We start from the raw sequence: 26,838 nt of genomic DNA on the forward strand, positions 1-26,838 counted from the left end.
AAAAATGAATGATGGATCCAGCTATGGTGGTAATTCGTGTCATGTCTGACTACTGCAGTACTGCTTGTCCATGTGCTAGGTAACAGCAATAAGCCCGGACGAGCTTGCTAAACGTTGTGTGAGCGTCCAGCAGTGATCAGCTTGGTGGTTGCATAGTAAAGGCGTCACCCAGACCGAATTCTAATCGAGCTGGCACCAGCTGTGAAACTGGGCTGCACTGATCCCTGGTTTCCCTCGACCCAGCTCGATTTGAGTATTCCATTCGAGCCAGCTCCAATTTGGCAGTGGAAACGGGGTTTATAGAGGACAGCATTGATCAAAAATCAATAAATGCTGTCTTTGGTTGATCGAATGGATGGTAAAAAGGGCATAATGGAGCTTATCCAGACAGATCCTGATCTCTAGTGGTGTCATATATTTCATGTATTCACACCATAGATGTAATATCATTCACACATTGAAAGAGATTATTGACTGATGATACATTGATGGACCCAGGCTGGCACTAGATAGGCCTAATACAATTATGAGATCCTGATTGTGTGTTGTAGCATGATTCACTCTATTACCGGAATTAAGATGTGGAAGTCAGAAGCTTATGTAATGGTATTCAACAGTAAAAACAATTACATGCTAAATGACTTTTCCATTAGAATGTATTATTGCTTTTGATGCTTTTTTATTTTAATTCTGGTATAATTATTATTCATCTTGATTATTCTTTGGTTCCATTTCTGATTCCAGTTCCCAACAGTAGCAGAATGTGGCAGTGTTTGTTGCCAGCCTATCAGGCAAAGTCTAATTAAGAATGACAGAAGCCATGGCGTATAGAAAGATAGCTTTATTGCACAAGGTGTTAGAATACTATTTTTGTTTGTTTTTCATTATATTTCATAGAAAATGTTCTTTTAAACACAAGCAATTGCTATTAGAAGCAACTCAAACGAATGTTTGGAATCCCCTCAACATTTGTTTTCTTCAAATTTAAATTTTTTTGTACATTTCTTTCCCTCACCTTTTCCCTTTTACCGAGCATGCAATGTCATTTGTGAGGATGAACAGAATACAAAAAATTATAATAAAAAAATGTGAATCTGGAACATCAAAAAACCTTTAAAAAATAATAAAAATGCAACAAATTAGTATCAAAAACATAAAGGGAATAGAGAAGAATGACTACATTTGTTGCCCCTTGCAGAAATCAATGTTTATCAAATCAATATTTTCAATCATGTTGTTTTAAATTTGGATTTGGGGCATGATTCAACCCTGATCTGTGCCCTGTTTTATTCTGACGAAAATACCTCTTCATACAAAACTGTGTTTTATGTACAAGAGTTAATCTATAAACAACACCGACAAAGGTAGTGGCGGTGGGTCCAGTACTCTATGTCCAAGGTGGGAGGGAGTGGCAGGTTTTCCTGACCCAGTCCAGTATATACACAATTTCAGTGTGTGTGACCTAAAGAGCTAGGAGTCCCTGATTTCACTTGGCTAAAACTGGCCGAAGACGTATGTGTGTCAAACCTCAGTACTGTTTGGCCTCTGGAATCACATTTGTTTTAACCAGAAACAAGTAAAAACAAACATATTCAATCAAAATGAACATATGGACGTAATCCAAAAACAAAAGAAACGACAAAACACTAGAATGGCGATGCTTCAATAGACATTCCAACAGGTTCCGGTGTTGATGTAGCCTACATGTAGTAGCACAAAATGGAGCTGGGGATGAGGATGGACATGGCTATTGGGGATGGAAAAAGAAGTGGGAAATATACAGTACTTAAGACAGGGCAGCAACAGAGACACCAATAGACCACTGACTGCCCATCATCCTATCATATTCAAACTGAACACCCCGATTGGCTGGCAGCGTCTCTGGTAAACTAGACAGTTCACATGATTATCCTCCTTGGTGCCTTGGCGGACATTTTGTATTGGAGGGAGGGAGGCAGTAATACACAGGCTGAGAGGTTGATACAGGGCTACTGGTGTGCATTCTGTGCGGTAGCTAGCTGTGGGATACAGTAGCCGTGCTCTGATCCCTGACTTCTGCTCCACTCACAGTGACCCTATAACCCCACTGCTACCACAGATCAAAGGCCCATACCTGAGGCCCTGAGAGGTCATGGCCCTTGTTTACTCAAGTAACAGGTGAACCAAAGCAGATAAATTATAGACAACAGTGTAGGTCGCCCTGGATACACCCGTCTTTAAAGGAAATGATTTGGCTTCTGAAAAGTAAGTACACCAACCAATCACTGACAACCTCATGAGATACCAACTAATAGGGGGCTTTGAGATGGACACTTCCTGTCTGGACAGGAAGTCACCTCGTTCCTCTCAGCCTTTCTACATACAGTAACATACAGAACACCCTCTATATACACGTGCTCCTCCCTCTTCATAATACTCTTCTATTCTTTACCCCTCTTTCACTTTCACTGCTTTTCACATGATTAAGCGATTGTCTCCTTATATTTTTTTAAACATTTAAATTGTTGTAGATGTTTTATTCTTTGCCATAATTTCACTTAAATGACATAATATACTTATATAGAAATATATACGCGAAATCTTCAAAATACCAAATATTCTATATTTGTTAGTATTGCGAGAGCCCTGATGTTTTTAATTCATTGCTGGGTCATTTGGGTTGTCATGTTTCGGTCAAAAGCTATCAGATACTGTTGAGTTGGAAGGAGGAGGGGAGTTTGAGGAAATATCAACAATAAATGTGCTAAAATATGAACTCAATGTTCTGAGTGAGGTGAACCTGAAATCCTTCCTTATGGAATCCACACTGAGAGAGTAACTGCCGATGGAGAGTGAGACTGGACATTGAGACATAGAGAGAGTAAGACGAGACTAGAGGGGATAAAACTGGTAGTCCTGCAGCAGCTTCTGCTCAAACCTTGGAGGCCAGCATAATGTGTGTGAGGGTATGATGAACACTGATATTTAGCCCAGCCTCTGCTATCATTGACTTCATCAGCACGAGCAGTGAGATTTCACTGTTCAGCTCCTCAGTAATACTCAATGGTTTGAAATGACCTTGGAGAACAGCTCCAGGTCTTCCTGTGTGTGTGTGTGTGTGTGTGTGTGTCCTCAGACACACAAACTGAGCAGCATGGCAGCAGGCTAGAACTGGTAGTTAGTAGGAGATAGTAGTTTGTTTTATACAGGTCCAGGTGAGCATGAATCAGGCAGGTTACAATGGTCTCTGGTCATTCCTGGGAGGCAGAATCTAAGGTCTGAATAAAGACTAATCACGCTACTGGGTAATTAGATGTTAGCTAGCAGTTAGCTGGGGACACCTGCTGCACTGCACTGCACTGCACTGCACTGCACTGAATGCCCTCCCTGACCTGATGTGTAGAACACTGGTGTGGGGCTGGGTGTGGGCCGGGGCCGGGCCAGACAGGAGTGTATAGTCTTTGAGAGAGAGAAGGGGGGCTAGTAGCTACACCAGTGTGTAAGACTTGGAGTAGGCCCCGACCCCTTGCTTCTGCAGTCTGCCCAGCGCTGAGGAGCTGTTCTCTAGCAGTGAGTCTCTGGAGCCCCCCATCTTGGTGCTGGAGCCAGTGGGGTTGCTGCTGGTGCTGGAGGTGGAGGCTGTGGCTGCAGGGTTGGAGCCGGGCATGGTGAGAGTCCTCTGGGGCAGGGTGGCAGTGCCTGAGCTCACGCCCAGACTGCCCAGTCCAGAGTGGCCCAGCGTCAGGGCCTGTTGCTTGGACGGGTCCAGAGTCATGTGACGTCCCTGGGTGTGGTACGCCCGCTGTGCCAGGCTGCGGATGGAGGCCTCCCTGGGCGGGACCGCAGGGCATGGGTCATGCAGTTCCGCCTGCTTCCGGAAGAAAGGGTCCGTCTTCATGTAGAGCGGGAGGTTGCAGAATTCACCTAGCGACAAGGACAGAACAGAGAGAGGGAGGGGCTTAGAGACCTGTTGAGATGTACAACAAACAGCCTCTGGCAAAGTATAATGTGGTGCCACTGTGCCAGACAGGGTGGCTCTCTGTACTCACTCTTGTTGGCGCGGTGGGGGATAGGCACGGCCACGTTGGTAGGTCTGCCACGGTCATAGTCCTGGGGTTTGGGTGGCGAGGCGGTAAAGCGACACAGGCCTGTCTCGGACGGCGTGCTGAGTGATGTCATGCTGTCGGCCGGATCATTGGTGCCTGTGGTCATCTGGTCAGAGGAGCTGTCGGAGATGAAGCATTCTGTGATGGTGAACTTGGCATGCTGCAGGTGCTCCTCCAGTTTGGCGTGTTCGTAGGCCCGCGCCAGCTCCTCATACGTAGACGACGCACTCTCTGTGGACACCATGCTGTTACGACCCTTATCTGGAAAAACAATAAATGCCATATCATATTAGAACAACGTAATATGAAGTTTGCATACAGTACAGCTGTGCCAGTAGGCCTTTCAAGGTATCCTACAGGTCTGGTTTTGGGGATGTAAGAGACAGATGTGTTAATGATGGGTCTTTAGAGGCGTTGTTGCCAGGGTAGGGCGGTACCCACCAGTATCCTGGGACAGGCTGGCGCTGTAGCTGTCACTCTCGGTGGCGGTGATGCCGTGGGAGCCCATGGTGCGCCAGTCAGAGGTCAGAGTCCTTGCGGAGGCTGTTGATTGGCTCTGGCCCGGCCTGCTCAGGGTCCACTGGCTGGAGTAGCGGTTTCTGGAGCTGTGGGCTGACTTCACACACTTCCTCGACACTGGGTCTGAGACAAGAAGAGGATAGGAGGAGGACGGTGAGAGGATATAACTCACTCACTGGGTACTATTCATAACAGTTATAATCATTTTGGGTGTACATTTTGGGTGAGCTGACACCCAAACATTTTGCGTGTCAGCTCAAGCTAACTCCTACACATCACACTGTAATAAGACATATTTCCATACAATGCACATCCTACTGTATGTGAAGTACTCACTGGTTCCAGGGCGGATGTCTGACATGTCAATCAAGGGCCCTGTGTTCTGGATGAGGGCGGGATGGTGCAGAGATACGCCCGTACAGAAGCTCTGTGGATTCACTGATTGGCTGAACTCTGTGTCCGTCACTGGGGCCACTGCCTTGTCCTCACCTGTTGGAGGCAGGAGATGAGGAAAATATATTATGACAGTTGTTCAAAAATATCTGTGATACACAATTCATCTCCCTTGTCAGATGTTCTCATCATAGGCTGATTGTAAATCACACTCTACCAATACGTATTTAGTAACTTGAGAGAAATCATTTGATTGGTTAGTTAGTGTACTGGAACTAAAGGCTATTTAATTGGACGATATTCAGTCTGATCGATCTGATTGGCTGCAGTGTGTCCATACTGACCTATCTGCTTGATGCCTTCCTTGTCCTCGATGAGCAGCTGGACACGGGGGATGTCGATGTGGAGCCGAGGGCCCTGGGGAGGACCCTTCACTGGAGTGTCCATGCTGCGGTTGTTCTTACTGCTCAACACACAAAACAAGACACACACTTAGACTGGATCCACTGTCACATCAGCAGTACTTACATAGTGTACATGTATACATATATAACTGGAGTATATTGGTGATACTTTAGCAGAGTTTACTGAGACTTGCAGGTATATTCAAAGATCCATCAAGATCCCATGGAATATGACACATCCATAACCACAGGCACCAATCAATCAAGAGTATTATCCTTACCTGATAAGCATCTCTGCAAGGCTCTTAGCATCTGTGAAAACAAACACAAATGTCTTTATTAGATTATAATGGATCATCATGTGGATTAGGCAAATTATATTGACCTGTTACCTTTAGTGCTTCTGAGTTACTTACTCACCCCCACCAAGCAATTATGTCTTTCCCTCTCTGTTCTCCCCTCCCCCTCTTTCCTCTCTTTCTTCCTCCTTCCCTCTGTTTCTCACCTCTGAGTCGTTTGAGTCTCTTCTCCTTGCGTTTCTTGCGGATGATGAAGAGCAGGGCGACGCCCAGGGTGACCAGGATGACAGGAGAGCCGATGGAGAACAGCTTCTTCACATCATCCCTGTCCTCCTGGGCCGAGTTTATAGGAGGGATGGTACCTGGGAGGGAGAGAAGGGGTCAGAGGTAGATTAAATGACTGCTTTTACCACCACTCACATTCTACTCCTCCCTCTCTCCTACCCTTTTTTGGCCTCCCTCCCTATCCCCTTCTCTTTGATGACTGTAAGTAGCTCTTAATAAGAGAGTATGCTCAAATGTAAATGTCAATGTCAAAGCAGCAAGTGAGAGCTGGTATCTGGTAGAAACAGGAAGTGACTCACTGCCGTCATAGTCTGTGGTGGCGAACTGGGAGCTCTGGTTCCCACAGCCGGCACTATTACAAGCCTTCATCTTCAGCTCGTACCAGGTGGCCTCGCGCAGCTCGCTGAGGAAGAACTGGGCCGTGGCGTTGGCCTTCAGGCTCTGCCAGGCCCACGTGCCCTTGGGGCGGAAGTCCAGCAGCAGAGTGGTGATGGGGCAGCCTCCGCTGGTCCAGCCCTGCAGGTTGAGCCCTGCGTAGGTGGAGTTGATGTGGGTGAGTAGGGGCTGCTCCTTGTTGAACACGGGCTCTGCAGGAGAAGAGGAGAGACAGGGAGATTGTCAGACTGGGAGTATTGAAGTTAGTGTGTTAGAGTGTGGATGTAGTTTATGTGCAACACATGATGTGAGATAAAATATAAATCATGAGTTTTAAAATTTCACTCTTTCTGCTCTTTCCATCCTCTACACCCTCTCCCTCCCCTCTCTCTCCTTCCCTCCTCCCCCTTGATCCTTCCTTTCCCCTCACCTCGTCCGTGGGTCTTAGCCTCGATGATCTCAGAGATGCGTCCTGAGCCCACACTGTTCTTGGCTGCCAGTTTGACCTTGTACCAGGTGCCACAGCGCAGGTTGTCCAGCCTGAAGGAACGCTCACTGGAACTAATGAACACATCCCTCCACTCCTCTGTGTTGTCCACCGAATACTGCAGGACGAAACCTGAGGACACACAGGGACACACTACATAATTATTTAAACATTCCTTTATCATCTGCCAAATACACAAATACACAATTAAAAAAACAATGAAATAATGTAAATGTCTGTCAATTACAATATCCTCCCAGTTCAAATATTAAAGCCATATTACACAACCTGCACATACTCTATTGAGGCAAAATCAGGTCAGGTCTAACGGCTGTTACACCCTTTGAACACCAGGGGGAGATAAAGGATTTAGAATACCCTCAGTGATACAGTACGTTCCATTGCTATGAGTATATCAGACATTAGGAGCTAACAGTTAACACATTGACAGGAACTGAGAAAATCACACAAATAGACAAAAGGGTATATCAACATTATTGATATTTATGGAGGAATTATCTCTCAGTGAGAAACAGCAGCTAAAGAACTCTCCTCAGACTGATCCTAATGCACTAAGGCCCAGGTGGAGGGGAGTGGAGTGCTGTACCTCTGATGGAGCTGCCTCCGTTGTCCCCAGGGATCCAGGCCAGGGTGATGGAAGAGGTGGAGGTGGTGGAGACGGTTAGACGGGGCTGGTCTGGAGGAACTGGACATCCAGAGAGAGAACACAGTCAGACACAGTTAGAGTCAATCAGCACCACAGAGACCAGGCACAAACAGCACACAGTTAGAGTGAGCAGATAGAGGGACCAGATAGAGAGAGAGACGATACATACACAGTCAGAGGAACACAGAGAAACCAGCTGAGACAACCCCATAAGGTCCTCAGATCTCTCCCCACCCATACACTCAACCAGCCCAGCGTATCCCAGCTCACCTTGCACCAGCAGGTTGACTATGATGGTGTCAAAGCCCAGCGTGTTGGTGGCCGTGCACGTGTAGTACCCAGAATCCTCAGCTTTGACGGAACGCAGCACCAGTGTACCGTTGGACAGGATCTGACGCTGTCCGTCCACAGTCACAGGGATAGTCGAGTCCTCACTGATACACACACATAGAGGATCACAATTAGACTTATCATAATACACCAACCTCATACCTGTATGGTAGACTTAACCCTGACCTGAACCTTATCTTCCCAAACCCAGCATTGGCACCAAGTCTAAAGTTTCTCCTAGCATTGATTGTGAGTTCCCCACTTTACTTTAATGAGTTAGGAGAGTTCTGACCTGTCTTTGGTCCATTTGATGGTGGGGGTGGGTTCTCCCACTGAGCTGCAGGGCAGACGGACCTCCTTCACCCAGGGAGTGGTCACTGTGCCCCCGAATGACAAGATCTTAGCTGGGGCTGCAGACAGAGGGCAGGGGACACAGGTTCAACTGGGGATATCACATATACACACACACACTGAATGTGCTCACGTGCGCATGCACGCATGCACGCACACACATACACACACTTAGGCACCCAGGCACACTTACAGCCAGACAAACACTCTAACCTCCCTGCTCTATTTTCTCTTTCTTGATGTGTAAGCATCTTTCTCTAGTGTTTGCTGAGTGATCCTGGTATTGAGTAGGTTAGCCTGGAGGGTAGCCTTTTACCCGCAGAGCGCTGGAGTGCCCCCCGCCCCCCATCCCTCCGTCTCGCTCAGTCCATCTATAGATTCTCCCCTGTATTGATCCCTGTCCACCCTCCCCTCCCTAAGGGCCAGTTTACTGGGTAGGCCCTGTTCATCACCACATAATTAACAACAGTGTGTCCTGCTACACCGCCAGCCCTCAATCAATACTACAGCTATCAGTCAATAGCACAGAGAGAGAGAGAGAGCGAGAGAGAGAGAGGAAGAACTTGGGATAGAGAGGGAGAGAGAAGAGAGAAAGAAAGACAATAGAGAGGAGAGAGAAGAAAGGTACAGAGAGAGACAGATGAAAGCCCTTTTTTTGTTCTTTTCTTTAATAACCTTTACACAAATCCCTCCATCCCTCCTCCCTTACCTTTCCCAGCAGGCTCCACGGTGACCTTTTCGCTGATGTTGCCACGGCCAGCAGTTGTCACGGCGGCGGCCCAGATGAGATACTGTTTACCGCGGGTCAGATGGGTGATCCTGTAGAACAACATCTCTGGGTTGGCCTCATACTCACTGGGAGCCTGGGGGAGAGATATAGAGGTTGATTATTAACACTGTATAATACCATGGTACAATGGTACAGTAGCACTCTGGAGGGGCTGCTTGGTATCTATGGTCAACTGGCATGAGGGAAGCCCAGATGGCTTGAAAGAGAACTAAGGAGTTTAGAACTAAGGAGTATAACTCATGCATGTATGCAGGCACGCACAAACACACACACACACACACACACACAACAACACACAAACACATGCACCACCTCCCTCATCTGTTCATCACTCAATACCCATCTTCACCTCTTTTTCCATTTGCCTCATTTACCTTTTTCTCTCTTTCTCTCTCCCTCCCTATCTCAGCCTCTACCCAGGCTTGCTGGAGAGCAAGGTGGGTATGATAGAGGGATAGAGAGAAGAAGGGAGGGGACGAGGGAGAAGGGGTGAATGTGGGGCTCTGGGGGGGTGAGTAACAGGAACATTAGAACATTCCTCCAGCGTGGAGGCAGCAGTGTAGTGGTGATCCAGAGAGAGAATGAAAAAAGGAGTTAAAGCACTCTCATCTCTGTGTGACTGATACCCTCCTCTGCTCCTCCCTCCCTCTCTCTCCTCCCTCCCCCCGTCTCCCTCCCTCCCTCCTCTTTTCCATGCTCATTTACATGGTACTCTTGGACATAGCGAGAGAGGGTGAGGATTTGTGAATGATAAGAAAGTGGGATTCTTCCATGATAGCAGGATTTTATTGGATTGTGTGTGTGTGTGGTCTGAATGTGTGCCACCAGAAAATGTGTGTGTGTGTGTGTATGTGTTTGTGAGAGAGAGAATAGTGTGGATGTGTGAAAACTGCATAGCTAGTTCAGGCCTGTGCGTGTGAGAGCTCCTGATGCTGCAGTGTGCATGTGTGAGCTTGTTCTCTGCTTCATTTGCATATCTACGTCTCATCATGTTGCCAAGACAACCTCATCTGTTCATCTGGGAGGGCAGGAAATAAAGCGACGGAGCAAACACAGTGCGATAGAGACACACCCAAACACACACGCACACACACACACACACACACACACACACACACACACACACACACACACACACACACACACACACACACACACACACACACACACACACACACACACACACACACACGCACTCACTGAGTGATGGTTACTAATTAATTATCCATCAAGTGCTATATCATGCATTCACATCATGTCTTGTCATTAGGGCTTTAATTCTCTGCCTCTCCAATACCTGTCACTGCGCCTCCCCCATCCTATACTCTGCCCTCTCAGTGGTACTTACCGGCTGTCCGGAGCCTGGGCTGGAGCAGTAGATGGTGTACTTGCGGATGACACCATTGGGTTTATGGGGGGGTAGCCAGGATACGACCACACTGTTGGGAGATGAGGGCACTGCTTTGATACCAGCTGGAGGACCTGGGACTGGAGAGGATACACAATACATAGACAGGTCAGCAGGGCTGTGTGTGTGTGTGTGTGTGCACGCGTGTGTGCGTGTATGACTGGGTACTAAAGCCATGTTCAAGTAAACACGGGTGTGTGCGGGCGCACGGCCATTTCCGTGCGCGTGGGTGTTAAAACCGTGTTAAAGTGAGCAGGGTTGTTTGCAGATTGCCAGTCTTATCCTGTGCTGTAAGCTGCTCTGGGAGGACTTGGAGGAGGTCCCCTGGGGATGGGCCAGGCCCAGGCCAGACCAGGGCCAGACCAGGGCCAGCGGTGACATATGTTCACTCAGACACTGTGGTCAGCAGTTCTGCTGTGCTCCCTCTGCTCTCACACCCTGCAGTCTAACTCTCTAACCCCTAAACAGATTAACACACACCATGGCCACTTGACTGAGACGCCTAAAGAGCCTTAAACTCTATCAGTCATCAACAAACATAAAGCCTCAATACTCTCCTACTGTCTACGCATACAGTACACTGGAAATTATTCTAAGAATACAACCCGTTCATCAGATAGAAATTAATGGGTCTCCCTGGGTTACAAGGGACAGGGTTGAAATGAATATTGTGAGGCTACACTACATTAGACCTTCTTCCATGTACTGTACTGTACTGTACAGCAGGACCTAAAGCACAGAGATTAAGGACCTATCCAACCCTAGATAGAGATCAGTAGCGTTATGTGACCTGATGTACTTGACCCTGCAGGATCCTTTATGGATCATGGTGAAGAGGGAGGACTGTTAGAGAGATCCAGGACCCCCTCTATCCCCTCCCTCTCAATCCCACCCAGGGTAGCCTACTCCCCCCAGTAATCCTGCTCTGTTTCCCTGGGCCCCCTCCATCTCCTGGGGCGCCATCTCAACCTCCATATTATGGCAGGAACAACAGCAGGGAGGGGAGGGGATGGAGGGAGGAGAGGGTTAGGGGCAGCCTCAATGGGAGATGAGAGGGGGGATTGGGGGGTGGTTATAGGAGAAATGCATCATTATCATAACTTGGCCTTCATGTCAGAATGGGGGGGTGTTAAGCTCCATCTGCTGCCCAAAATCTGCACGTGCCCAGTCCAGACTGTCTGGTCCACTGTCAGACAACCCAGTGATGAGGAATCATAAACAGTAACCTACAGTACACTACTGCTGAACAACTAGCTACTTCTAACCATGGTCTTAACCATGACCATGACTATGCAGCCCAAACCACATATACCAAAAGCCTTCAGAGAGAAAGGGACAACCGCTGCCTCCCAAAGAGCCTCAAATACCAGGGACCAACAGAGAAGAACATGTGGCACAGGAGGGATAACATACATGGAGTCTAATGTACCACCAAGGCTAAAACAGTATATATAAGAAGTATTACAAAAAGCCACCAAAGCGTCTAGCTGTCACGCCCTGACTGAGGACTCGTATTTGTTGAGTGAGGGTGTGTATTTTCTGTGTAGTATGTTCTATGTTGTATTTTCTATGTTTAGATCTAGGATGTCTAGATCTATGTTGGCCGGTGTGGTTCCCAATCAGAGGCAGCTGTCGCTCGTTGTCTCTGATTGGGGACCATACTTAGGCAGCCTATTGGCACTGTGTAGTTGTGGGATCTTGTTCCGGTTAAGGTATGTTGTGTTGTGCTGCCTTGGACGTCACGTTTTGTTTGTTTATTGTTTTGTCGGTTGTTTATTCATTTAAATAAACATGTACGTATATCACGCTGCGCCTTGGTCTGACCCGTCTGTAAACGAGCGTGACAGAAGATCCCACCAAACGAGGACCAAGCAGCGTGTTCAGGAGCAAACGCCGGGAATTCAACAGGAGGTTACATTAGTAGATGTCCTCCTCGGTTGGGGGAGAATTACGGAGGAGGAGGCCGTCCGTTACCGGAAGGCGATGAAGGAGGATGCCTAGGTAGGAGAGGAGAAACGGCGCCAACAGTGCCGACGATGGAGACCCGAGAGGCAACCCCAATAATTTTTTTGGGGGGGGCACACGGTGTGGACGACGAGGCAGCAGGAGGCCGTTAAAGGGCGGATCTGCAGGTTAGGAGAGGAGGCCACCATGTTACGGGGGCTATTGGTTCAGAGGGAGCAGGAGTTATTCGGTCAGAGGGAGGTGCTACAGGAGGCTAAAAGGGAGAAGGAAAGTGTAGAGGCACGGCGAGAGGAGCTGGTTAGGCAGCAGAAGGAGCGGGGGTTTATAAAGGAACCCAGTCCCGCTTCTCGCACCAAGCAAGTGGTGCGTGTCGCCAGTCCAGTCCGGCCCGTTCCTGCTCCCCGCACCAAGCCAGTGGTGCGTGTGTCCAGCCCGGCCCGGGCTGTTCCTGCCCCTCGCACCAAGCCAGTGGTGCGCGTCGCTAGCCCGGCTCGGCCTGTTCCTGTCCCTCGCACCAAGCCAGTGGTGCGCGTCGCCAGCCCGGTCCGGCCTGTTCCTGCCCCTCGCACCAAGCCAGTGGTGCGCGTCGCCAGCCCGGCCCGGCTTGTTCCTGCTCCTCGCACCAAGCCAGTGGTGCGCGTCGCCAGCCCGGTCCGGCCTGTTCCTGTCCCTCGCACCAAGCCAGTGGTGCGCGTCGCCAGCCCGGCCCGGCTTGTTCCTGCTCCTCGCACCAAGCCAGTGGTGCGCGTCGCCAGCCCGGTCCGGCCTGTTCCTGTCCCTCGCACCAAGCCAGTGGTGCGCGTCGCCAGCCCGGCCCGGCCTGTTCCTTCCCCCCGCACTAAGCCAGTGGTGCGTGTTCCCGGCCCGGCCCGTTCCTGCCCCTCGCACCAAGCCAGTGGTGCGCGTCGCCAGCCCGGCCCGGCCTGTTCCCGCTCCTCGCACCAAGCAAGTGGGGCGTGTCGCCAGTCCGGTCCGGCCCATTCCTGCTCCCCGCACTAAGTCAGTGGTGCGCGTCGCCAGCCCGGCCCGGCCTGTTCCTGCCCCTCGCACCAAGCCAGTGGTGCGCGTCGTCAGCCCGGCCCGGCCTGTTCCTGCCCCTCGCACCAAGCCAGTGGTGTGCGTCGCCAGCCCAGCCTGTTCCTGCTGCCCGCACCAGGCCAGTGGTGCGCGTTGCCAGTCCGGTACGGCCCGTTCCTGCTCCCCGCACCAAGCCAGTGGTGCGCGTCGCCAGCCCGGTCCGGCCCGTTCCTGCTCCCCGCACCAAGCCAGTGGTGCGTGTGTCCAGTCCGGCACAGCCCGTGCCTGTTCCACCGGTGCCTGGTCCGGCACCGGTCAGCTGCTCCACTCCGGAGCCAGAGCAGTCCGCTCCACCGGTGCCCAGTTCAGCTCCGGTCAGCTGCTCCACTCCGGAGCCAGAGCAATCCGCTTCACCGGGGTCCAGTCCAGCTCCGGTCAGCGGCTCCACTCCGGAGCCAGAGCAGTCCGCTCCACCGGTGCCTGATCTAGCTCCGGTCAGCTGCTCCACTCCGGAGCCAGAGCAGTCCGCTCCACCGGGGTCCAGTCCAGATCCGGTCAGCGGCTCCACTCCGGAGCCAGAGCAGTCTGCTCCACCGGTGCCCAGTCCAGCTCCGGTCAGCGGCTCCAGTCCGGAGCCTGTGCAGTCCGCTCCACCGGTGCCCGGTCCAGCTCCGGTCAGCGGCTCCAGTCCAAACCCAGACGTCAGCCCCTCTCCAGGTTCGGGGTCTCCCACACCAGGGTCCAGACAGGGCTTGGTACTTCGTGGGAGGAAGGAGAGGGGAAGCAGCGCGCCGAGGTCCAGACCAGACCAGGGGCGCAACAGGGAGGCGGAGAGTAAGTGGTCGTCACGCCCTGAGCCGGATCCGCCGAGGCGGAATGCCCACCCGGCCCCTACCCTGTTATGTTTATGTTGTGCGGTCGGAGTCCGCACCTTTGGGGGGGGGGGGGTACTGTCACGCCCTGACTCTGGGGACTCGTATTTGTTGAGTCAGGGTGTGTATTTTCTTGTAGTATGTTGTATTTTCTATGTTTAGATCTAGGATGTCTAGATCTATGTTGGCCGGTGTGGTTCCCAATCAGAGGCAGCTGTCGCTCGTTGTCTCTGATTGGGGACCATACTTAGGCAGCCTATAGGCACTGTGTAGTTGTGGGATCTTGTTCCGGTTAAGGTATGTTGTGTTGTGCTGCCTTGGACTTCACGTTTCGTTTGTTTATTGTTTTGTTGGTTGTTTATTCATTTAAATAAACATGTACGTATATCACGCTGCGCCTTGGTCTAACCCGTCTGTAAACGAGCGTGACACTAGCAAAGCAGGGCAAACAGAAGGGCTAATATTAAATTTTTCCTCCATCCATCATACAATTTCTTCTTTATTTTTATATTTTGTCACTCACTCCTTCGCCCGGGAAGGCCCAGCTGTGCCACCTCTCCCTCTCTCCCTCCCATTCTCCTCTCTCTCCATCCCCCTCCTCCTCCTGTTTAGGGGAGTGAAGGAGACAGGGATCGGCCTGTAATCCCGCCTCCAATGGTGTAAGCACAAAATTAATTATCTCTAATCCAGGAGTAGTTAATCCCTGGGCCTGACTGCCTGGCTGGTTGGCTACTTGTGTCCAGGGGGCTGTGGGCTGCAGGGCTGGGTGCTGTGGATCAGTCCCCCTTCTCTCCCTCATTCTGCCTCTACCCCTCCTCTTCTATCCCCTATCTCTAGTCTCGAGCCCTCAGCCATGGACCCAAAGCCTCTTAATTCTCATTAGTACTGGTAATGGGGCCTCACTACACATATGAGCTTTAGTCATGGGCTTGAGATACTCCCTGACACCCTTCTCTATCCCCCCATAAACACACACACACTCATACACAGCCTCCCTATGAGCTTCTCCTCCCTTCCAAGCAGTGTGCATCTCAGTGTGATTGTGTTTCTATCTTTCTGTGGTATATATACAGTACCGGTCAAAAGTTTGGACACACCTACTCATTCCAGGGTTTTACTTTATTTTTACTATTTTCTACATTGTAGAATAATAGTGAAGACATTGAAACTATGAAATAACACATGTGGAATCATGTAGTAACCAAAAATGTGTTAAACAAATCAAAATATATTTTATATTTGAGATTTTTAAAATAGCCACCCTTTGCCTTGATGACAGCTTTGCACATTCTTGGCATTCTCTCAACCAGCTTCACCTGGAATGCTTTTCCAATAGTCTTGAAAGAGTTCCCACATATGCTTAGCACTTGTTGGCTGCTTTTCCTTCACTCTGCCGTCCGACTCATCCCAAACCATCTCAATTGGGTTGAGGTCGGGGGATTGTGGAGGCCAGGTCATCTGATGCAGCACTCCATCACTCTCCTTCTTGGTAAAATAGCCCTTACACAGCCTGGAGGTGTGTTGGGTCATTGTCCTGTTGAAAAACAAATGATAGTCCCACTAAGCCCAAACCAGATGGGATGGTGTATCGCTGCAGAATGCTGTGGTAGCCATGCTGGTTAAGTGTGCCTTGAATTCTAAATAAATCACAGACAGTGTCACCAGCAAAGCACCCCCATACCATAACACCTCCTCCTCCATGCTTTACGGTGGGAAATACACATGTGGAGATTATCCGTTCACCCACAACGCGTCTCACAAAGACACGGCGGTTGGAACCAAAAATCATTTCCACCGGTCTAATGTCCATTGCTCGTGTTTCTTGGCCCATGCAGGCCTCTTCTTCTTATTGATGTCCTTTAGTAGTGGTTACTTTGCAGCAATTCGACCATGAAGGCCTGATTCACACAGTCTCCTCTGAACAGTTGATGTTGAGATGTGTCTGTGACTTGAACTCTGTGAAGCATTTATTTGGGCTGCAATTTCTGAGGCTGGTAACTCTAATGAACTTATCCTCTGGGTCTTCCATTCCTGTGGTGGTCCTCATGAGAGCCAGTTTCATCATAGCGCTTTATGGTTTTTGCGACTGCACTTGAAGAAACTTTCAGTTCTTTTGATTTTCCATATTGACTGACCTTCATATCTTAAAGCAATGATGGACTTTCGTTTCTCTTTGCTTATTTGAGCTGTTCTTACCATAATATGGACTTGGTCTTTTACCAAATAGGGCTATCTTCTGTTAAAGTCTATATCAGGGGGAGGGTAATGTATATGTGTGTGTTGAGAGAGAGAGAGAGTGTGTGTTTGCGTGTGTGTGTGTGTCCGCGCAAGTGCACATGTGTGTGTGTGTACTCACGGTCCTCGCGGGTTTGGATGTACAGGACATTGCTCCTGACCCCATCCCCAGCCTGTGTGTAGGCCAGCACCTGGACACTGTAGTTAGTAAACTTCTCCATCCCTCTCAGCTCCACCTGCTCACGAGTTGTAGTGATGTTTTGCATCTCTCCCCATTCTGAGAGAGAGAGAGAGAGAGAGAGAGAGAGAAAGAAAGAAAGAAAGAAAGAAAGAAAGAAAGAAAGAAAGAAAGAAAGAAAGAAAGAAAGAAAGAAAGAAAGAAAGAGAGAGAGAGAGAGAGAGAGAGAGAGAGAGAGAGAGAGAGAGAGATTAAGCCTTGTTTGTTCATAAATAACAATGCACAAATTTGGAGGAAAATACAGGTTAGGCTCAAGGGGGTAAGGTAAACATACAAATAATACATTCCAGGTAAATCCCATAGACAGACAGACAGATAGGGAATGGGGTGTGTGAAGGGTTAGGAGACAGATGAGGAGAAGGGGTGTGGGGCAGACTAGGGCACAGTTAGGGAGTGTGCTATGGGTTCAGACACACACACGGACAGATAGACAGGCAGGTGAGGTCATGGGTTTGGGGTGGAGTTAGAATGATAGCAGTGATAATTACTCTGCATCTGCCCCTGGGCCTGGCCCCCACAGCACCCACCTCCGTCGGGGAAGAGGGACCAGAATACCACGCGGTAGCCCTTCAGCACGCCATGCAGTGTCAGACGCGGGGGCTCCACCCACGTGATCACCGCCTCGTCTGACGTCACCGAGATAGCCCGCACGTTCTGGGGCGGCTGGCTGGGCACTGGGGGTAGGAGAGAGGTTAAAGGTTAACATCCCAGAAGACCATAGTGCACCTTATTGAACACAGCTGTCTGCGACTAATAGGACGGATATACAGTAATAGTAATAAACTGCATCACATCCCCAAAATACTATTTATTCCAATCTTCAATTTTCAATCACTGCAATGGAGAAAGAAAGAGAGAGGTATAAAGTGAGGGATGGCAGAGAGAGAGGCAGGTATAAGGGAGAAGGGAAAGAGGGATACCCTGTAGCGTTTAACAGGGGAGTCTTGACTGTTAAGGGTTAACTTGGAGGAAGGGGGATGGTGATGAGAGGCAGACGGAGGATAAAAAGCAGAAGTGTGCGGATGGAGGACAATGTGTCCAGCTGTGTGATAATTGCAGCTGTAGAAACAGCAGCAAACAGACAGACAGAGACAGACAGACAATGTGTGTTGTAGTTACCATCACTGCAAACTAATTATCATAATCAGGATCTACATCTATCTCTATCATTAAGGCTGTACAAACGGATGGAGAGGGAGGGACTAAGATGTCTGTCTGATGTAAAGATAAAAAAGAAAGTAGCGAGAGAAGGAGAAGGGGGATTCCCCAATGAAAGCAAAGGGAGGGATAGATTCAGGAGAGAAAAAATGGAATGAACAAAAAAATTAATGGTGTAAACGAGAGAGGGAATAGAGAGATAACCAATGAAGGGGACAGAGGGTGAAGGAGAGGAAGAGAGAGAGAGAGAGAGAGGGAGAGAGAGGTAGAGTGGGCAGGCATATTCAGAGAGTAATGGGGTCTCTCGCTCTCTCAGTCTACTGAGGGAGCTAATTAAAATAGGAGAATGATGGGGGATGTGCTGCATGTTCATTTCCTCCATTTTGTCTCAGAGACTGTGTGTGAGAGTGTGTTTGCACAACTGAATCAATGTGTGGGTGCATCTTTATTTGCTGTTTTTCCACGCTATTCTTACATGATTGGACTCTATTTACTATTCCTGTTGACAAGTTAAAGAAATCCACCCGTTCTACTAGCAGAGTATGAATCTCTCTCTCTCTCTCTCTCTCTCTCTCTCTCTCTCTCTCTCTCTCTCTCTCTCTCTCTCTCTCTCTCTCTCTCTCTCTCTCTCTCTCTCTCTCTCTCTCTCTCTCTCTCTCTCTCACCATCCATTCCTCCCACACAGCCTCCAGTCTAGCTCCCTCCCTCTACCTTCATCTATCCCCCTCTTTCTCTAACCTCCCTCCCTCCTGTCTTACCATCCTCTAGTGTGGTAGCATTGATCTCAGTGCTAGAGGGGCCAGTGCCAGCCCTGTTGAAGGCCTGGACCACCACTCCATACTGGGCGAACTTCTTCAGGTTGTCCAGGGTGTACACCTCACTGTCCCCCGTGGCCTTCATCTCCACAATGCTGTATTGGCCGTTACTGCCCGGCCCGTTCTCACGGTAACCGATCTGGTACCCCCGGATCACCCCGTTCTGAAGCTCCTTTCTGGGGGCCTGAGTGGGAGAGGCAGGGGATAGCTCTGTTAGGACACTGACTGGAGATCAATGGCAGTTAGTTTGAATGTCTAACTTATTATGGTATTATAGCATAAAGGAAGAGAAGCATGATGGTTAATGAAGTTTACCCTCCATGTGACCCGTATGCTCTGAGACGTCATTGATTGGAGGATCACTTCCATAGGGGGCCCATCAGGTTCTGTTGAGGAGAGAGGTTGAAATAAGGGTTTCAATGGCACCAAACAAGACATCATTTTAAATAAGTGTGTGTGTGTGTGTGTATGTATGTGTGTGTGTGTTTGTGTGTGTGCTTGTGCATGTGTGTGTGTTTGCGTGCGCGTGTGCGTATACAGTGCCTTTAAAAAGTATTTGCCCCCTTTCTAATTTTCTCTACTTTTACATATGTGTGATACTGAATGTTATCAGATCTTCAACCAAAACCTAATATTAGATAAAGGGAACATAAGTGAACAAATAACACAACAATTACATATTTATTTCATTTATTTCATAAACAAAGTTATGCAACACCCAATTCCCATGTGTGAAAAAGTAATTGCCCCCTTACACTCAATAACTGGTTGTGCCACCTTTAGCTGCAATGACTCCAACCAAATGCTTCCTGTAGTTGTTGATCAGTCTCTCACGTCACTGTGGAGGAATTTTGGCCCACTCTTCCATGCAGAACTGCTTTAACTCAGTGACGTGTGGGTTTTCAAGCATGAACTGCTCGTTTCAAGTCCTGCCACAACATCTCAATTGGGATTAGGTCTGGACTTTGACTAGGCCATTCCAAAACTTCCAATTTGTTGCTTTTTAGCAATATACATGTAGACTTGATTGGGTATTTTGGATCATTGTCTTGCTGCATGACCCAGCTGCGCTTCAGCTTCATCTCACAGAAGGATGGTCTGACATTCTCCTGTAGAATTCTCTGATACAGAGCAGAATTCATGGTTCCTTCTATTAAGGCAAGTCGTCCAGGTCCTGAGGCACATGTTCTTACTGTGGAATGCATTGTTTGGTTTTTGTCCATAGAACGTTCTTCCAAGAGTCTTGATGATCATCCAGGTGCTTTTTGGCAAACTTGAGTCAACTTTTTATGCCTGGCGAAAACCAAACACTGCATTCCACAGTAAGAACATCATACCAAAGGTCAAGCATGGTGGTGGTGGTGTGATGGTTTGGGGATGCTTTGCTGCCTCAGGACCTGGACGACTTGCCTTAATAGAAGGAACCATGAATTCTGCTCTGTATCAGAGAATTCTACAGGAGAATGTCAGACCATCCGTCTGTGAGCTGAAGCTGAAGCGCAGCTGGGTCATATAGCAAGACAATGATCCAAAACACACAATCAAGTCTACATGGAAATTGCTAAAAAGCAACGAATTGGAAATTTTGGAATGGCCTAGTCAAAATCCAGACCTAATCCCAATTGAGATGTTGTGTCAGGACTTGAAACGAGCAGTTCATGCTTGAAAACCCACACGTCACTGAGTTAAAGCAGTTCTGCATGGAAGAGTGGGCCAAAATTCCTCCACAGCGACGTGAGAGACTGATCAACAACTACAGGAAGCATTTGGTTGGAGTCATTGCAGCTAAAGGTGGCACAACCAGTTATTGAGTGTAAGGGGGCAATTACTTTTTCACACATGGGAATTGGGTGTTGCATAACTTTGTTTATGAAATAAATGAAATAAATATGTAATTGTTGTGTTATTTGTTCATTTATGTTCTCTTTATCTAATATTAGGTTTTGGTTGAAGATCTGATAACATTCAGTATCACAAATATGTAAAAGTAGAGAAAATTAGAAAGGGGGCAAATACTTTTTCATAGTACTGTATGTGTGCGGTTAGACTTACGTGCTTCCTCAGTGCTGATGGTGAGCTCCTTGCTAGGCTGGCTGCGTCCGATCTTGTTGAAGGAGTACATGCGGATGCTGTAGACACAGGCAGGGTGCAGCTCCACGATGTTAGCCTGGTTGTTAGTGGGGGAGATGTTCCTGGTTGTGTACTTGTGATCCCAAGTGTCTGTAACATATAGAAGCAGATAGAGAGGACATTAGAGGACCACAGATAAGGGAGTTAGAATGAGGACAATAGGGATATGAGGGTTTACAGGGTTAGACAGGTTGGACTCGTACCAGACTTGTTCTTATACTCAATGTCGTAGCTGGTGATGATGCTGTTGCCATCAAACCTCTGGATCCAGCGCAGGTTCATACTGCGGTCCTTCACCTCTCTCACCTCCAACTCAGGAGGGTCAGGAGGCTCTGTGTGTGTTAAAGGAGGAGGTTGGGTATACATTTAACCTTAATTACTGGTCGGTCAACAGTGAGGCTATGTGCAGTAACAGCAGAGTGAGAGAGATAGGCACCTTGCACGGTAAGCTGGATGAGTCCTCGCCCCTCTCCGTATGAGTTGATGGCGTGGCAGGAGAAGAAGACTGAGTCCCCACGCTCCGCTGGCTTCAGCTACATGGGGGACAGCAACACATTAAGGAGAGCATGAGTGGACATGGGTTATTTAGTGGTCAAAACTACACTGCATACTATACTGAACCATTTTGTACTTTGATCTCAACTCAATTGGGCTCTATTCTAAATTCTAATGCCCTCCAATTTAATTCTCTCAACATTTTGCCCTCTTTCCTCAGTGTCTGACCTTGAGTGTGGAGATAACCTCGTCCCCCTTCTTGTTGATGGTGATGGAGTAGCGGGGGTTCCTCTCGGCATCGATGACAGTGTCACCCCTCTCCCATCGGATGATGATGGGCTGCTCCCCCCGCGCTGTGCAGTTCAGCTCCTTCATCTGGCCCTTGATGGCCATGGTGGTGTTAGGGTGCGACGTGATCATGGCTGGAACTGGAGACACACACAGAGAGAAATATTCATGAATGTGATGAATAGATATGGGGGAATGAGAGAACTAAAGAGGGATGAGTATTTGAAAAATCTAGGAACTGTACAGGTGTGTAGAAAATAGAAATCTCAATTTATGCCCTCCATCACTCTCTATTTTCATTTCACGCTCCGTGCCCTCGTGGCCCTCTCACACCCCCTCCTCTTTTCCCCGTCTACCTACTTCCCTCCTCTCCTTATCTCTCCTTCCCTCCTCTCCGCCAACATGGGTTATTGATCTGAGGGGTTCCTGCTGTTTTGTTTTCATCACTAATTCATCAGAACCTTTCCTTCCCCACCACAGCCATAGACAGACAGAAAGACACACAGACTGGAGGAACAAAACAATCAACATGCACACACACACACACACACACACACACACACCAAAATGGAAACAATACATATACAGTGGGGAAAAAAAGTATTTAGTCAGCCACCAATTGTGCAAGTTCTCCCACTTAAAAAGATGAGAGAGGCCTGTAATTTTCATCATAGGTACACGTCAACTATGACAGACAAATTGAGGAAAAAAAATCCAGAAAATCACATTGTAGGATTTTTAATGAATTTATTTGCAAATTATGGTGGAAAATAAGTATTTGGTCACCTACAAACAAGCAAGATTTCTGGCTCTCACAGACCTGTAACTTCTTCTTTCAGAGGCTCCTCTGTCCTCCACTCGTTACCTGTATTAATGGCACCTGTTTGAACTTGTTATCAGTATAAAATACACCTGTCCACAACCTCAAACAGTCACACTCCAAACTTCACAATGGCCAAGACCAAAGAGCTGTCAAAGGACACCAAAAACAAAATTGTAGACCTGCACCAGGCTGGGAAGACTGAATCTGCAATAGGTAAGCAGCTTGGTTTGAAGAAATCAACTGTGGGAGCAATTATTAGGAAATGGAAGACATACAAGACCACTGATAATCTCCCTCGATCTGGGGCTCCACGCAAGATCTCACCCCGTGGGGTCAAAATGATCACAAGTCCCAGAACCACACGGGGGGACCTAGTGAATGACCTGCAGAGAGCTGGGACCAATGTAACAAAGCCAACCATCAGTAACACACTACGCCGCCAGGGACTCAAATCCTGCAGTGCGAGACGTGTCCCCCTGCTTAAGCCAGTACATGTCCAGGCCCGTCTGAAGTGCATTTGGATGATCCAGAAGAGGATTGGGAGAATGTCATATGGTCAGATGAAACCAAAATATAACTTTTTGGTAAAAACTCAACTCGTCATGTTTGGAGGACAAAGAATGCTGAGTTGCATCCAAAGAACACCATACCTACTGTGAAGCATGGGGTTGGAAACATCATGCTTTGGGGCTGTTTTTCTGCAAAGGGACCAGGACGACTGATCCGTGTAAAGGAAAGAATGAATGGGGCCATGTATCGTGAGATTTTGAGTGAAACCCTCCTTCCATCAGCAAGGGCATTGAAGATGAAACGTGGCTGGGTCTTTCAGCATGACAATGATCCCAAACACACCGCCCGGGCAACGAAGGAGTGGCTTCGTAAGAAGCATTTCAAGGTCCTGGAGTGGCCTAGCCAGTCTCCAGATCTCAACCCCATAGAAAATCTTTGGAGGGAGTTGAATGTCTGTGTTGCCCAGCGACAGCCCCAAAACATCACTGCTCTAGAGGAGATCTGCATGGAGGAATGGGCCAAAATACCAGCAACAGTGTGTGAAAACCTTGTGAAGACTTACAGAAAACGTTTGACCTGTGTCATTGCCAACAAAGGGTATATAACAAAGTATTGAGAAACTTTTGTTATTGACCAAATACTTATTTTCCACCATCATATGCCAATAAATTCATTAAAAATCCTACAATGTGATTTTCTGGATTTTTTTTCCTCATTTTGTCTGTCATAGTTGACGTGTACCTATGATGAAAATTACAGGCCTCTCTCATCTTTTTAAGTGGGAGAACTTGCACAATTGGTGGCTGACTAAATACTTTTTTTCCCCACTGTACATTTGCAATAGCAGTAGAAAAAGCACATATACCCTCAAACGTATCCCTCTCACACACAAAAGCGTTCACCGTCAGCCCACTAACACCCCTATCAGATCACAGCAAAATCACAGTCTACCTGAACAGAGCAATACTCAATCATGAGGCATCAAAGCCAAAGGAACTGCACTATTCTTACATGATTGGACTCTATTTACTATTCCTGTTGACAAGTTTCTGAAAGGTTACATAGAATATTAAGAAATGCTATAGACGGAAGGAAAGTAGTGTAGAAACCTACCAAAAAAACAATTAGACAACAACAAATTCAATCCCTTTTAGACAACTTCCTGGACAAAACATTTCACTGTAATAGTGAAGGTGTAAACTTGTCAGTAGAAAGCCTAAACAGTATATTTGACCTTTTAGCTTTCCTATCAAATCAAAACATTTCAAGCAGACAACCTAATAAAATTAACAACAATGACAAATGGTTTGAGGAAGAATGCAAAAACCTAAGAAAGAAATTGAGAAACCCATCCAACCAAAAACATAGAGACCCAGAAAACCTGAGTCTATGCCTTCACTATGGTGAATCACTAAAACAATAAAGAAATACACTGTGGAAAAAGAAAGAACAGCACATCAGAAATCAGCTCAATGTAATTGAAGAATCCATAGAATCTAACCACTTCTGGGAAAATTGGAACACACTTAACAAACAACAACACAAAGAGTTATCTATCCAAAATGGAGATGTGTGGATAAACCACTTCTCCAATCTTTTTGGCTCTATAAAGAACAAACAGCAAAAACATATACATGATTAATTACACATCTTAGAATCAGCTATTAAAGACTACCAGAACCCACTGGATTCTCGAATTACATTGAATGAACTACAGGACAAAATACAAACCCTCCAACCCAAAAAGACCTGTGGTGTTGATGGTATCCTACATGAAATGATAAAACATACAGACAAAAAATTCCAATTGGCTATACTTAAACTCTTTAACACCATCCTCAGCTCTGGCATCATCCTCAATATTTGGAACCAAGGACTGATAACCCCAATCCACAGAAGTGGAGAAGATTTGACCCCAATAACTACCGTGGGATATGCGTCAACAGCAACCTTGGGAAAATCCTCTGCATTATCATTAACAGCACACTTGTACATTTCCTCAGTGAAAACAATGTACTGAGCAAATGTCAAATGGGCTTTTTCCCAAATTACCATACGACAGACCACGTATTCACCCTGCACTCCCTAATTGACAAACAAACCAAAACAAAGTATTATCATGCTTTGTTGACTTCAAAAAAGCTTTTGACTCAATTTGGCATGAGGGTCTGCTATACAAATAGATGGAAAGTGGTGTTGGGGGAAAAACATATGACATTATAAAATCCATGTACACAAACAACAAGTGAGCGATTAAAATTGGCAAAAAACACACACATTTCTTTCCACAGGGCCGTGGGGTGAGACAGGGATGCAGCTTAAGCCCCACCCTCTTCAACATACACACTACCGTTCAAAAGTTTGGGGTCACTTAGAAATGTCCTTGTTTTCAATGAAAACATACAGTTGAAGTCGGAAGTTTACATACACTTAGGTTGGAGTCATTAGAACTTGTTTTTCAACCACACCACAAATTTCTTGTTAACAAACTATAGTTTTGGCAAGTCGGTTAGGACATCTACTTTGTGCATGACACAAGTAATTTTTCCAACAATTGTTTACAGACAGATTATTTCACTTATAATTCACTGTATCACAATTCCAGTGGGTCAGAAGTTTACATACAATAAGTTGACTGTGCCTTTAAACACCTTGGAAAATTCCAGAAAATGATGTCATGGCTTTAGAAGCTTCTGATAGGCTAATTGACATAATTTGAGTCAATTGGAGGTGTACCTGTGGATGTATTTCAAGGCTTACCTTCGAACTCAGTGCCTCTTTGCTTGACATCATGGGAAAATCAAAAGAAATTAGCCAAGACCTCAGAAAAAACATTGTAGACCTCCAAAAGTCTGGTTCATCCTTGGGAGTAATTTCCAAATGCCTAAAGGTATCACGTTCATCTGTACAAACAATAGTACGCAAGCATAAACACCATGGGACCACGCAGCCGTCATACCGCTCAGGAAGGAGACGTGTTCTGTCTCCTGGAGATGAACGTACTTTGGTGCGAAAAGTGCAAATCAATCCCAGAACAACAGCAAAAGACCTTGTGAAGATGCTGGAGGAAACAGGTACAAAAGTATCTATATCCACAGTAAAACGAGTCCTATATCGACATAACCTGAAAGGCCACTCAGCAAGGATGAAGCCACTGCTCCAAAACCGCCATAATAAAGCCAGACTACGGTTTGCAACTGCACATGGTGACAAAGATCGTACATTTTGGAGAAATGTCCTCTGGTCTGATGAAACAAAAATAGAACTGTTTGGCCATAATGACCATTGTTATGTTTGGATGAAAAAGGGGGTGGCTTGCAAGCCGAAGAACACCATCCCAGCCGTGAAGCACGGGGGTGGCAGCATCATGCTGTGGGGGTGCTTTGCTGCAGGAGGGACTGGTGCACTTCACAAAATAGATGGCATCATGAGGAAGGAAAATGATGTGGATATATTGAAGCAACATCTCAAGACATCAGTCAGGAAGTTAAAGCTTGGTCGCAAATGGGTCTTCCAAATGGACAATGACCCAAGCATACTTCCAAAGTTGTGGCAAAATGGCTTAAGGACAACAAAGTCAAGGTATTGGAGAGTGCCATCACAAAGCCCTGACCTCAATCCTATAGAAAATGTGTTGGCAGAACTGAAAAAGCATGTGCGAGCAAGGAGGCCTACAAACCTGACTCAGTTACACCAGCTCTGTCAGGAGGAATGGGCCAAAATTCACCCAACTTATTTTGGGAAGCTTGTGGAAGGCTACCCGAAACGTTTGACCCAAGTTAAACAATTTAAAGGCAATGCTACCAAATACTAATTGAGTGTATGTAAACTTCTGACCCACTGGGAATGTGATGAAATAAATAAAAGCTGAAATAAATCATTCTCTCTACTATTATTCT

At 47.4% G+C, this 26,838-nt stretch overlaps 1 protein-coding gene across 5 annotated transcripts in view; it reads right to left on the minus strand.

Moving 5' to 3' along the window:
- Nucleotides 1–826: 826 nt before the first annotated feature.
- The window catches only part of LOC121573675 (Down syndrome cell adhesion molecule-like protein 1 homolog), a 114,219-nt gene continuing 88,207 nt past the window's right edge, over nt 827–26,838 (minus strand). The window contains exons 12-34 of one of the 5 annotated variants that reach the window (XM_041885832.1): nt 21,547–21,746; nt 21,260–21,356; nt 21,027–21,155; nt 20,746–20,913; nt 19,009–19,079; nt 18,637–18,877; nt 17,248–17,394; nt 16,604–16,759; nt 10,334–10,473; nt 9,360–9,410; nt 8,905–9,058; nt 8,137–8,254; nt 7,785–7,948; nt 7,455–7,553; nt 6,791–6,979; nt 6,285–6,572; nt 5,907–6,062; nt 5,683–5,713; nt 5,342–5,463; nt 4,941–5,093; nt 4,527–4,727; nt 4,029–4,346; nt 827–3,903 (exon numbers count right to left, since the gene is read on the minus strand). In XM_041885832.1, coding sequence (XP_041741766.1) covers nt 3,467–3,903; nt 4,029–4,346; nt 4,527–4,727; nt 4,941–5,093; nt 5,342–5,463; nt 5,683–5,713; nt 5,907–6,062; nt 6,285–6,572; nt 6,791–6,979; nt 7,455–7,553; nt 7,785–7,948; nt 8,137–8,254; nt 8,905–9,058; nt 9,360–9,410; nt 10,334–10,473; nt 16,604–16,759; nt 17,248–17,394; nt 18,637–18,877; nt 19,009–19,079; nt 20,746–20,913; nt 21,027–21,155; nt 21,260–21,356; nt 21,547–21,746 — 3,830 coding nt within the window. In that variant the 3' untranslated portion in view covers nt 827–3,466. Of the gene's footprint in view, nt 3,904–4,028; nt 4,347–4,526; nt 4,728–4,940; nt 5,094–5,341; nt 5,464–5,682; nt 5,714–5,906; nt 6,063–6,284; nt 6,573–6,790; nt 6,980–7,454; nt 7,554–7,784; nt 7,949–8,136; nt 8,255–8,904; nt 9,059–9,359; nt 9,411–10,333; nt 10,474–16,603; nt 16,760–17,208; nt 17,395–18,636; nt 18,878–19,008; nt 19,080–20,745; nt 20,914–21,026; nt 21,156–21,259; nt 21,357–21,546; nt 21,747–26,838 lie in introns of all 5 variants that reach the window. The other 4 variants (XM_041885831.1, XM_041885829.1, XM_041885834.1 and 1 more) reach the window with 4 other exon arrangements.

This window comes from Coregonus clupeaformis, chromosome 9 (assembly GCF_020615455.1).
Source record: "Coregonus clupeaformis isolate EN_2021a chromosome 9, ASM2061545v1, whole genome shotgun sequence".
In the NCBI taxonomy this organism is placed as follows: Eukaryota; Metazoa; Chordata; class Actinopteri; order Salmoniformes; family Salmonidae; genus Coregonus; species Coregonus clupeaformis.